Source organism: Echiichthys vipera, assembly GCF_963691815.1.
Source record: "Echiichthys vipera genome assembly, chromosome: 19".
Lineage (NCBI taxonomy): Eukaryota > Metazoa > Chordata > Actinopteri > Perciformes > Trachinidae > Echiichthys > Echiichthys vipera.
In genome coordinates, this window is record NC_139844.1 from 23,950,665 (window position 1) to 23,963,805 (window position 13,141).

At 47.3% G+C, this 13,141-nt stretch overlaps 1 protein-coding gene across 1 annotated transcript in view; it reads left to right on the forward strand.

Annotated features, from left to right (window-relative positions):
- Positions 1–2,572, forward strand: part of gja1b (gap junction protein alpha 1b) — a 7,148-nt gene extending 4,576 nt beyond the window's left edge. Inside the window, exon 2 of the mRNA XM_083934078.1 lies at positions 1–2,572. This exon is cut by the window's left edge and continues 116 nt beyond it. Coding sequence (XP_083790204.1) covers positions 1–1,067 — 1,067 coding nt within the window. The 3' untranslated portion in view covers positions 1,068–2,572.
- Positions 2,573–13,141: the final 10,569 nt, after the last annotated feature.

Sequence of the window (13,141 nt, forward strand, 5' to 3'; positions counted from 1 at the left end):
TCCTGGTCCTGGGCACTGCGGTGGAATCGGCCTGGGGAGACGAGCAGTCGGCCTTCAAATGTAACACGCAGCAGCCCGGTTGTGAGAACGTCTGCTATGACAAATCTTTCCCCATCTCCCACGTCCGCTTCTGGGTCCTCCAGATCATCTTCGTGTCCACGCCTACGCTCCTGTACCTGGCTCACGTCTTCTACCTGAACAGGAAGGAGCAGAAGTTCAACAGGAAGGAGGAGGTGCTGAAAGCCGTGCAGAACGACGGCGGCGATGTCGACATCCCACTGAAGAAAATCGAGATGAAAAAGCTCAAGTACGGCATCGAGGAGCACGGCAAGGTGAAGATGAAAGGCGCCCTGCTCAGAACCTACATATTCAGCATTTTCTTCAAGTCTATGTTTGAGGTGGGCTTCCTGGTGATCCAGTGGTACATCTACGGCTTCAGCCTCTCCGCGGTCTACACCTGCGAGAGGGACCCGTGCCCCCACAGGGTGGACTGTTTCCTGTCCCGCCCCACAGAGAAGACCGTCTTCATCATCTTCATGCTGGTGGTCTCGCTGGTGTCCCTGCTGCTCAACGTCATCGAGCTTTTCTACGTGTTTTTTAAGAGGATCAAAGACCGCGTGAAGGGCAAACAGCCGCCCATTCTCTACCCCAGCGGAGGCACCCTGAGCCCCACCCCTAAAGAACTGTCCACCACCAAGTACGCCTACTACAACGGCTGCTCCTCCCCGACCGCCCCGCTCTCACCCATGTCCCCCCCGGGCTACAAGCTGGCCACGGGGGAGCGGGGCACCGGCTCGTGCCGTAATTATAATAAGCAGGCCAACGAGCAGAACTGGGCCAACTATTCCACGGAGCAGAACCGGCTGGGCCAGAACGGTGCAGGAAGCACCATTTCAAACTCCCACGCTCAAGCCTTTGACTTCCCCGACGACACCCAGGAGCATAAGAAACTGTCGTCGACAGCGGGACACGAGCTGCAGCCACTGGCGCTGATGGACGCCAGGCCCTGCAGCCGGGCCAGCAGCCGGATGAGCAGCCGACCCAGGCCGGACGACCTGGACGTGTAATCCCCCCCCCCCCCCCCCCCCCCTCCTCCCACCTCTGCCTGGCTGACGGGAGAATCAGGAAATCACAGAGAGAGGTGGGGCTAACCTCAATCACTGTCTGCAGCGTAGAGACTCTTAGTCACTCAAAGAGACATTAAATGTGTTCTGTAACACTGTCAGAGGTACACAGTTGCAAATGCTTTTTCCAATGACTTCTACCGTAACCTGTTAGTGGAGCTAACCCCGCGTTAAGAGAACAGCCACCGAGGACCACGTGTGTTTGATCTGTTACATTAAAGCTTTGCGTAGTTGCTCAGATTCCTCCTGTTGGTGACAGCTTGTTGCTTCCCGCTGTCACAGCCGGGGTATGAAGGGGTGGGGACAGCTTTACCACAGGGCGCCTTCGCATCCCGATAAAAATTAGCCTTCTTAGCTTACTGTGGTTTTTCCTGTTGCTCAATTAGCATCATCCCGATCAATTAACTAAGAATAAACACATTTCCAGACCCACCAGTGGCGTTTCCAGGGGGAGACCCAGGGAGTGCTGGTGTTTAACTAGAAGATCTAATCATATCATGCTAGCTCGCCATAGCCTCTTGAGCTCATCCTGATCTCTGAGCTCCGTCGTGTTTCACTCTCAGATCAGTCTGGTGACGTTTGAGCAGTTTGAACCAATCAGCGTTGGTTTCTTTGGTGGATTGAAGTGAAACAGAAGAGACTGTTGAGTGTAAACAACATGGAGGCTTCCACGGATGAGATGAGCAGCTATGGAGCGAGCCGCTCACTAACTCTTTGTTCTCTGGATCCTTCTGTTGAATATGGACCGGGCTCCTGAAATTGGGCCTTTGATCCGTAAATTCACGTTAAACACAAAGGGAAAATATCCTTTACCCACATGTTGTTTCCTTTCTGAGCTTTGCCTCCACGCTGTTAGCACGTCACACGCTTCACTCATCTGATTGGTTGGTTTGGCCCGTATGTTGGTGACGGACAGATGGTTTATCCAATCAGAAACCAGGATTTTCACCCCTTCACAAAGATCTTTAAACCAGAGTTCAGATGGATCTGCTGAGACCAGGAGACTCTGGAGGAGTCCGGTTAAGTTGGGAGCTAAATAACAGAGTTAGCTTAAATTTTGACGAGGGAAAAACTGGCGTGGCCATTTTCAAAGGGGTCTCTTGACCTCTGACCTCAAGATATGAGTGAAAATAGTTCCTATGGGTAACCACGAGTGTCCCCTTTAGAGATAAGCCCCCAAAAGAAACATGACCTTTGGTTCCTCAAGGTCTCGCTGTTGTTTAAACATGTTTAATTAATTCCCTAGTGTTAGAAAATGGGTACATTGGGTCTCTTTCATTGGTCTCTAAGGGTTAAAGTCGATATGGAGACAGAAATGGGATACACATGCATGCACACACACACACACACACACACACACACACACACACACACACACACACACACACACACACACACACACACACACACACACACACACACACACTCTAAGTCACGTGTCCTAGAGCCCTAATTTAGCCGAATGATCGACGTCACACAATTTGGAAATGAAAGAGTCAAACCGTGAGTTTAAAGTTACTAAAACTATTTAGTTTCCCTCCTTTATGGTTAAAACACCAACACTGAATTTAGGTAGAGATAGGATGTAAACCCTCCTTCTTAGCCTCCAAGAAGAGCTATATCACACCGTATTCACCTTTCATCCTGAGAGACGAAAGTCGCAAACGTAGGAGATGTTGAGTTGAACAGATGGACGGTCCTGTGAGATCATTGGTGCGCTGTTATAAAGCTGTGTCGCTCCTCGATTAAGCATTAAAGCGTAATTCAGACGTAAAATCATCCACGAGACCATTTTTTCGTGTATGAACGATAAACAGAGGAATCCCGGAGTCGCTAACAACACTGGCCGGCTGTTAGCTAACAGTGGTTAGCTCGGGGCAGCAGGGTGAAGGCATTCAAAGGTCTTTTTTAACCACTAATGCTGCTGAAAATAACAGCAAACCTCTGCAGCAGCATGAGAAGAGTCCCTACACACACAACAAAGCAGCAACAGCGTAGTTAGTGAAGCGCCAGAGTTTATTAAAAGAGTGTTTTAAAGACTTACCTACTGGCCCCTGTACCAGCTCCTCTCATAGTAAAGTCCATTACAGTGGAAGGAGCCCATTGGTGCTTTGTTGTGTGTGTAGGGACTCTTCTCATGCTGCTGCAGAGGTTTGTGTTATTTCCAGCAGCATTAGTGGTTAAAAAAGACCTTTGAATGCCTTCACCGTGCTGTTAGCAGTTGTTACGCGGAAATAAACGGTCTCAGTGGATTATTAAATGAGTGTATTTGCAGGAAAATACCCTTTTTTACGCAGGAATTTTACTTTAAGCAGAAATATAACCAACAGGGATGACGGCCAAAAGCATGAAATACTAGCGCACACACACACACACACACACACACACACACACACACACCTTTGATGGCCCAACATGCACGGAGCTGCTCTTAAGTTTGCTGAATCAACATTATTAACACACACTTTCTTATATTTCCACCTCACGATCTTATTCCAGCTTCAGTCACAGCAAAGACACGAGTTCCCGTCCAGACGCAGGCGACGTAACGTGTTAACCACTCGGCACAGAGCGCTCGACGTCAGGTCTAGTGAATATTTATTGCTTGGACACCGACCACTAAGAGGCAAAATTGACTACTATCCAGAAAACATCGTATACACAAACTCCCCGCAAACTGTATATTTATTGACAGTAACAGCATTTTTCTCTCTTTAGTAACTTTGTCAGTCAGCACGGGCTGTTGTTTCCTGATAAACTTTGAATTTATGTGGTTTTACGTTTTCATTTTGTGGTTTTATGTCTTTTTTCCGGGGTGTGTGTGTGTGTGTGTGTGTGTGTGAGAGCGGGGCGGGGGCGGGGGCGGGGCTGAGGGTTCAAAGAAAGGCTTTATATCTGTGTTACGCTTCTTTCATCTTCCACGGGCTGTAGAGTGATTTCCTGTGTCTTGCATCTTTGCGTGAATGATGTGATTGTGGTGTTTTCGGACTCAGTGTAACCGTTGCTGCTTGACAAATAGATATTTAGTACTGTAAATCAAGCTAACTGTGTCCTAAACGTGTGAGTTTGTAGAAGACTGCTTATAGATCTGGACTAATATTTAGTCAGTTATATTAAAACGTATGCCACCGTAGCTCCAACACTACCAAACACTAGGATCGATCTCAATTTGGGTTGTTTTATTTTGGTTTTTACTGTCGTTTTATTCTGAAATTGTCATCTGTGCATCGTTCTGTCGGTACTTACGTGTGTCATGGATCTTTCAGCTACGACGGCATTTGCACTGAGATCTTGGTGATAGAGATGTAATAGGATGCACACAGTTAGTGGTGAGAGTTTTCTGATACACATGTTACTAATTTATTTTATAACAAAAGAAATCACTACAGTGCGTGAGACCACACACCTGACCCCGGGTTCATTGGCTGAGTCACGGTCGTAATTCAGACCATGCTAATCCACGGGATCCACTGTTGTACAGTGTCAGTGCATGATAGCGAGAGAACAACTCCTTAATTGTATCTGTGAAAAGCTTTTTAACCAATAAATATGTTTCTGTCTTAATCCCTGACTGCTTATTATTATTACATCAATATTTTCCTGTTTTATGTCTTTGAATCACTCACAACTTACACCTTTATGCTCCTAGAGGACACTTTAACACACCTTTATGCTCCTAGAGGACACTTTAGCACACGTTTATGCTCCTAGAGGACACTTTAGCACACGTTTATGCTCCTAGAGGACACTTTAACACACGTTTATGCTCCTAGAGGACACTTTAGCACACGTTCATGCTCCTAGAGGACACTTTAACACGCGTTTATACTCCTAGAGGACACTTTGGCACACGTTTATGCTCCTAGAGGACACTTTAACACACGTTTATGCTCCTAGAGGACACTTTAGCACACGTTTATGCTCCTAGAGGACACTTTAACACACGTTTATGCTCCTAGAGAACACTTTAACACACGTTTGGCTCCTAGAGGACACTTTAACACACGTTTATGCTCCTAGAGGACACTTTAGCACACGTTTATGCTCCTAGAGGACACTTTAGCACACGTTTATGCTCCTAGAGGACACTTTAACACACGTTTATGCTCCTAGAGGACACTTTAACACACGTTTGGCTCCTAGAGGACACTTTAACACACGTTTATGCTCCTAGAGGACACTTTAGCACACGTTTATACTCCTAGAGGACACTTTAACACACGTTTATGCTCCTAGAGGACACTTTAGCACACGTTTATGCTCCTAGAGGACACTTTAGCACACGTTTATGCTCCTAGAGGACACTTTAGCACACGTTTATGCTCCTAGAGGACACTTTAACACACGTTTATGCTCCTAGAGGACACTTTAGCACACGTTTATGCTCCTAGAGGACACTTTTGCACACGTTTATGCTCCTAGAGGACACTTTAACACACGTTTATGCTCCTAGAGGACACTTTAGCACACGTTTATGCTCCTAGAGGACACTTTAACACACGTTTTAGCTAAGTTTAACTCCAAATCTAAATGTTGGTGTAATGTTTAGAGTTCATTTAATGTTTTTAAACTAAAGTCTAACTTCTTCTCTTTGGAACAAAATCTGGTTTGAACGTCCTGATTTATCTTTGTGTGAACCAGAGCGCTCAAAAGGACGCTAATACGCTAACACGCTGAATTAGCCATGTGCTAACCCTTTAGATCTCCTCTCATTAAACACTGGAGCTGCTGGTCCTTCACAATAAAAGTCCATCAATGTTGTCCAAACATCCAGGACACGCAGACACGGGGAGAACATGCAAACTCCACACAGAAGGGCCCGAGCTGGGATTCAAACCTGGAACCCTCTCGCTGTGATGCGACAGAATGAACCACCACAGCACCATGTCACCCTATCACAAATGTCACAAGTCTAAATTTAAAAAAAAGGAACAATTATTAATTTCAAAAAGGCGTCTCCGGTGGAACAGTGGTTGGAGCAGTCGCCCCGTGTAAAGAGGTTGAAGGTCCTCGAGGCAGGGGCGCAGGTTCGACTCCGACCTGCGGCCCTTTGCTGCATGCCCCCCCCCCCCATCTCTCTCACCCCATTTCCTGTCTGTCCTAAATATAATAAAATAAATAAAAGTCTTGAAAAACTGCCAAAAAATAATGTTAAAAACAAAAGTGTCGGCGAACGCAGCAGCTAAAGAAACGCAAACATTGCTCATGTATCAGTCACTAAACATAACAATGATTTAATACCTAATATTTTATCTTTGTGATGAGAGTTTTGTTGTAACGTTTATGCAGGATTGCGTCATCTGTCCCGTTAATGCTGCGTTGATGCTGCGAGGCCTCGTGAACGCCACCCTGAACACGGTCCTGGTGAAGGAGAGAGAGCGTCACAAAGGACAGTGTAGCTTTGATAAAAGCTTCCGACAGACGCAGTCACATTTCCTAATGTGAAAGGACGCTGCTCTTTTTTGCTTCTCCAAGTTTCCACTTTAATCTTTCCACAGTTTAAATGAAAGCACATGTGCAGAGAGCAGAGCTGCAGCACGGAGACCACGTGGGTCAGGGTTACAGAGGGAGAGGAGCTCCTTCGTTTGGAAAAGGCCAGATCTTCCTGATGCTCCGTTTATTTGACTCTACATATGTGAGCGAACATGACTGACTGATGATCTGACTGTCACCTCCCTGATGTACTTCAGGGCGCACTCCCACTGTGCCTCCGTCCGTTTACGGTTTACGGCTAAAGTCTGGTTCCTTTGACCAGTGTGAGTGCAACCGTACCGCGTCTAGGAGCGGCACGCTTGCCGTCCACGGCCCGTTTGGGAGAGGTGGGCTTTTGTAAAGCGTGTTTGCACGTGTACGAGCACGAGCGTGCGCACGTGTACGAGCACGAGGCCTACGGCGGTTCTGAGGTCATTTCCTGTGCGCCTGTTGGGACATAGAAAAAAGAAGGAGGGACCATGCGCGGACATTTAAAACAATGGCGGTGAAAGGTTCACGTTGGTGTGATGTGGAGGTGGAGTGTTTACTGCAGATTTGGTCGATGAAAAGATTCAAAAACAGTCGACAAGACGCACAAAAACTCCGAGGTCTACGGAAAGATCTGGAAACAAAGCCACGCATCGCCATGATGTGATCAATGCGTGTGACGTGTTACGGCGTGATGACGTATAGGCAGCAAGAAGCATTCGATAAAATCTAACACTGAAGTCTTAAAACTCTCAATCAGATGAAATAAGTCTCTTCAATTCAAATGTCAGCCACGTCTGACACGTGCACGATATAAAGAGACAGTCAGATACACCTTCATGTGGCTGATCCCCTCTGACCTCTGACCTCTGACCTCTGACGGCTGTTAACAGACCGCCCCTTTCTTCTAGAGTTCCCATTCATATTCACTAGACCTGCAGTTATGTTGTGATGGAAAACATAACGGCTCCTCGGGTTAAGCTCCAGGGTGGAACATGGCTGTATACTTCACTTGATGCCCAAACTGTCGAGCTGTATATGGAAAGAAAAAGCTTAAAAACAGTCAGATGAGTGAGACTATAAATGTTATTTTACGGCCTAGACACTGTGCATGCACGTTATTCTGAGTGTGTGCATGAACAGTGAGGGTGGCAGCTGTTGCGCTGCAGCTGGTTTGATCCAAAGACGTCACTGACTGACTTACAGCCACACGCCGCAGAGCTGGGGTGGAACTCTGGCTTACTTGGCAGAAATGCGTGGATAGTTTGTGTGTTTTGTGAGTGTGCTTTTCTAAAAATGGCCCCTTCAACGAGCTCTGGGAGCCGTGACGTCGTGTTCGGACAGAACCGTTTTGTAATCACAGGCGACCGGAGCCTGATGTAGGCAGAGTGTTCCTTTAAAAAACACCTTCCTGCTCCTGATTTACTGTGTTAACCAGAGGCAAAGATCGGACTGACAGGGTCAAGGGTTTTCAGTGTGTGTGTGTGTGTGTGTGTGTGTGTGTGTGTGTGTGTGTGTGTGTGTGTGTGTGTGTGTGTGTGTGTGTCTGTGTGACCATAGCTTGTGAGAATGTATGGGGGCTGTTTACCTTGCTGTCAAACCTAAGCTTCTTATCACGACCACCTATTGAAAGGTTGCATTTCCACCACATGCACCATTTGAATCTTTGAATCTTGGAACAAAGGCTACTTTGTGTCTGCAGTTGTGAAAGACCACATAAACAGTCAACACTGCCATGTTAGCATTGCCCATGAGCAACCGTCATTAACCCTGCTAACTACAGTCAACATGAGTCATTACTGAAGGCATGTATGTCTCCATCCACATGCTCCACATGCTCATGATGCTCATTTCCATAAAGAAACAAGGAGAAGGAAATGAGGTAGTCTCTCTATCACTCATCTTCAGCCTCTTGTCCCTGTCGGGGTCGTGGGGGGGCTGGAGCCGATCCCAGCTGACATCGGGCGTGAGGCGGGGTCCACCCTGGACAGGACGCCAGTCTATCACAGGACACATAGAGACGCACAGAGACAGACAACCATTCACACCTACGGGTGATTTAGAGTCATCAATGAACCGAACACCTGCACGTCTTTGGACTGTGGGAGGAAACCGGAGAACCCGGAGAAAACCCACGCAGACACGGGGACAACATGCAAACTCCACAAGTGAGCATAACAAATGCACATCCATCACACATCGCACGTTAAAAAAGTGCCATTAACTGTAACATACATTATAGATTCCCACCTATCAGGAACAATGTACTGTGTTGGTCAGTTCATACTTTTTTTGTATCAGTGACTGTGAAACTATTTTCTCTGTTTCCGGGTTTTTGATGGATACTCGAACGATTCTCTACCCTCCTGAGTCCGTCCTGATCTCTGAGCTGCGTCGTGTTTCACTCTCAGATCAGTCTGGTGATGTTTGAGCAGTTTGAACCGATCAGCGTTGGTTTCTTTGGTGGATTGAAGTGAAACAGAAGAGACTGTTGAGTGTGAACAACATGGAGGCTTCCACGGATGAGATGAGCAGCTATGGAGCGAGCCGCTCACTAACTCTTTGTTCTCTGGATCCTTCTGTTGAATATGGACCGGGCTCCTGAAATTGGGCCTTTGATCCGTAAATTCACGTTAAACACAAAGGGAAAATCTCCTTTACCCACATGTTGTTTCCTTTCTGAGCTTTGCCTCCACGCTGTTAGCACGTCACATGCTTCAGTCATCTGATTGGTTGGTTTGGCCCGTGTGTTGGTGACAGACAGATGGTTTATCCAATCAGAAACCAGGATTTTCACCCCTTCACAAAGATCTTTAAACCAGAGTTCAGATGGATCTGCTGAGACCAGGAGACTCAACCATCTGGAGGAGTCAGGTTAGGAGAGAACAGCACTGAAGGCTTCGTATCCTGATGGAAAATGTGTTTCCTCTCTTTCCTGATTGACTTCAGTGAGAGTTGATATCAGACGCTCAGAGTAAGTTCTGCAGCATTAATGGGACCAAACCGTGTGTGAGCAGGTGGTGAATGGCTCAAAAACAGTTTCAGTCAGAAAACAGCGGCTCGTATCCTGTTCATGTCCCTGTGTCACTGCACTTAGGTTACAAACAACCCCGATAACCCCACCCACGATCTCTCCTCACCCTAATCAAGTGGTTTTGTTGCCTGAACCTAACCGCACTGTTTTATGTGAGTTCATAAACACGTGTTTAAAACACGCTTTTGACGTGCAGTGCCACCCAGTGCGGTGACCTCGCATGGAAGCGTCTCTGCGTGTGAATGTTGGCATGTGTTGTTGAGTATAAATGCATTTTATAAACGCAGTCCATTTGAACTTTATCATTTGAAACATTTAAAGCCTCAGGGCTGGCCCACCTCCTGCTGGGGAAGGCATTGGCAAGGGTGGGGAGGGAGAAGGAGCTGGTGTGGGAGGTGGAGTACAGATGCAGTCGGGTTCACCTCCGTGCAGAGCAACTAAACTCCTGGAGAGGGGCTTGACTCTTGGCTTTTCTGGCGTTGCCCAGGGTGAGAGGCGCCCGGCGGGTATGCCGCTGAGCGCTGCTGCCTTGGAGTTCCCCCTCTTGTTCTCTCCATGACAACAGTTCCCTGGCGGCCTTCATCGCTCACCCTGCCTCCTCATACATCTGTCCCTGCTCCCAGTCTGCCTCGCCTCATGCAGTCCCAATCAGCCGGCCTCAGACACCATCACAAGCCTCTTTTTAATCACGGCAGGAATGTAAACCCAGGACATGTGAGATTAGTTTTCTGTTCTTTTGAATATGAATTCTGAACTCTTTGGGCCAGATTGACGAAGAAAGTGGTGTTGCAGAGAGAGAGGAGAACCTACTGATCCTGCTCCCACATGAGAAAAATCTAAATGACTCATGAAAGTGTGACGGAATAATATTTCACGTAATTATTAATACACCAGGAAGCATTAAGCTGCCAGAATTTGAAGAAGAGTGAGAACTCTCCCTGCGGTTCTCTCCCTCTCTCCCTCTCTGTCCTGAGACCCTCCCATCACAGGTTTTAGAGCAGCCTTTCCATGAAGAGTCCCTTCCTGTTTGGTTTGAAAACTTGTGGGCCTGTGAAGTGCTCTAGCTACAAACAGGGACTTGAGTTAGACATAGCTGTGAGCCTTTAGCTACGGTTAGCAGACGGTTCAACTACTTGCAACATTTATCCATCTCTGAAAGCTTCGCTGATGTTGAAACTCTGTGGTTTCATTGCATTTGTCAGACTCTTTTAGACTCTGACCATAAGCGTGTCTATCGGTGAAGCGTTTCAGAGATGGAGCGAAAATGTGGCTAACAGTTTAGCCTGCTATCCTCAGGAGCACGGAGCAGCCTGCATGTGTGCAAAGGCCACTCCAGGTCTGACAAACACAGCGCTAAATAACAAGTCTGGCAGATGGAGTTCACTCGGGCAAATTTGTTTCCAACTCTCACGCCCCTCCCCCTCTCCCACTGAGCTCCTCCCTTCCTCCCTCTCATCGAGTGCTCGTCAGTGCACGTGCCCCAGATTCCTGTGAACGCGTCCGTGTCTTCTCTCATCAATAAACAGCATGGAGTACACGCTACATGGAGGTAGAGTGGCTAACTTACTCAAAGATAGCAGCTGCTAACGTCATTTAGCGTATGCTAGCTTGAGGCGTGTGTCTGGGATATTGTAACATGATGGAGGGGCGGGGTATCTGTGGTGTGTGCACGAACTGTGAACTGCGCTGAGTGGACAGGATGATACAGGCGAAACATACAACAGGCTCTACGTGCACAAAGAGGCGCATTTCTTTTCTAAAACCTATGATTCATGTTGTTCTGTCGGAGCAGAGCGTCGACTTCAGTGAATACGATCAAACAAATGTCGCCGACTGGGACTTTAATCGAAATGATAGCAGCCATCAGACATAATATGAATTTAGTAACCGGCTTCTGCACAATCTTGAAGCTGCTCTCCAGTAGAAGCTCCACAGCTGGAGTTAGCCTTTAGCATACTTTAGCATACCGTAGATACCAGCCCAGTGTCTCTTCGTTTAGAATGGTAGCAGCATCCATGGCTTTGACTTTGCTCTTAGAACGCTTGAACTACAATATGATGAAAGATTATTATGGATATCTTTTTTGCATTACAGTAGTTCCTACCCTCACATGTGGTCATGAAAGCTGGGTCAGGACCCAAAGAACCAGGTCCAAGTCCAAGCGTCTGAAATGTGTTTCCTCAGGAGGGGGGCTGGAGTCTCCCTTAGAGAGAGGGGGAGAAGTTCAGCATCCGTGAGGAACTCGGAGTAGAGCCGCTGCTCCTTTGCGTTGAAAGGAGCCAGTTGAGGTGGTTCAGGATCATCTGGTAAGGATGAACCCTGGGCGCCTCCCTAGGGAGGTGTTCCAGACACGTCCAGCTGGGAGGAGGCCTCGGGGAAGACCCAGGACCAGGTGGAGAGATTAGATCTCCACACTGGCCTGGGAACGCCTTAGGATCCCCCAGTTAGAGCTGGTTAATGTGGCCCGGGAAAGGGAAGTTTGGGGTCCCCTGCTGGAGCTGCTGCCCCTGAGACCTGACCCCGGATAAGAGGCTGAAGATGAGATTGGGATGAGATGAGATAGTCAGATGTTGTGGTTATTAATAAAAGCCTCTACAGTTGCGGAGAACAACAACAACAGTCGTAAATCCAGTGGAAAACAGAATCAGTTTATATATTGAACGATGCCGCCATAAATGCATAGTGAGTTGGCACTTTAATTATTTGGGAAAAATCATTCAAATGCCATAAATACTTTCCTGGTTTTCAGTGGTTTTCATTCTGATTCGTGTTCTTTCCATCCGCTGTAATTCCCCTCAGGTGAGTTTCCATCCTGACGAGCTGCATCAGGGAATCAATCAGCCCTCATCGCCTGCACCTTAAGGCCGTCCAATGGACAGTCACTGGTCCTACAGCCTTAATGAAACACACGCTGTTTGTTAGTACAGTGTGTGTATGTGTGTGTGTGTGTCAATGTACTGTGTCGGAAAATGGCTTAAAGTGCATTAAGAGGCTAAACCGCACGATTATGACATTTAAGTCCAAACACAAGACCGTTTGTATAGGAGGAGAAAATGGAAACAGGCAGATGGAAACGGGCACGAGTGGAGTTGGATGGGTTCAACCTGAGGTTTCAGGGTCACCACAGCTGCTCACACACACACACACACAACTGTCTCATAGTGACTCAGTTTCTGTACTATTATACCTTTATCTTCTTTGTTGCTTGCTTCTCTAATGGCTGCTGATATTTAAACCTTCTCCAGTTCGGTTTTCCTGTTGAATGTTCCAATCTCCCAGGTTTCCTGAACTACCCATGGAAATTCATACTATGCATGCAGCCTTTCCACAACGAAGTGTTAGCGTAGCATCTGGACGACATGTGGAGGCAGACTTTCAACAGAAACAAATACAGATGCCCGTATCATGCCTGCATTATGTTGGACAGGTAAGTCGTCTATGATGAACCTACGGAAGCCCGGAGGGAGCAGCGCCTCCTTCATTGTGCGTTTACTTTGAGCTCTTTTTAGCTGGAGATGTGGCT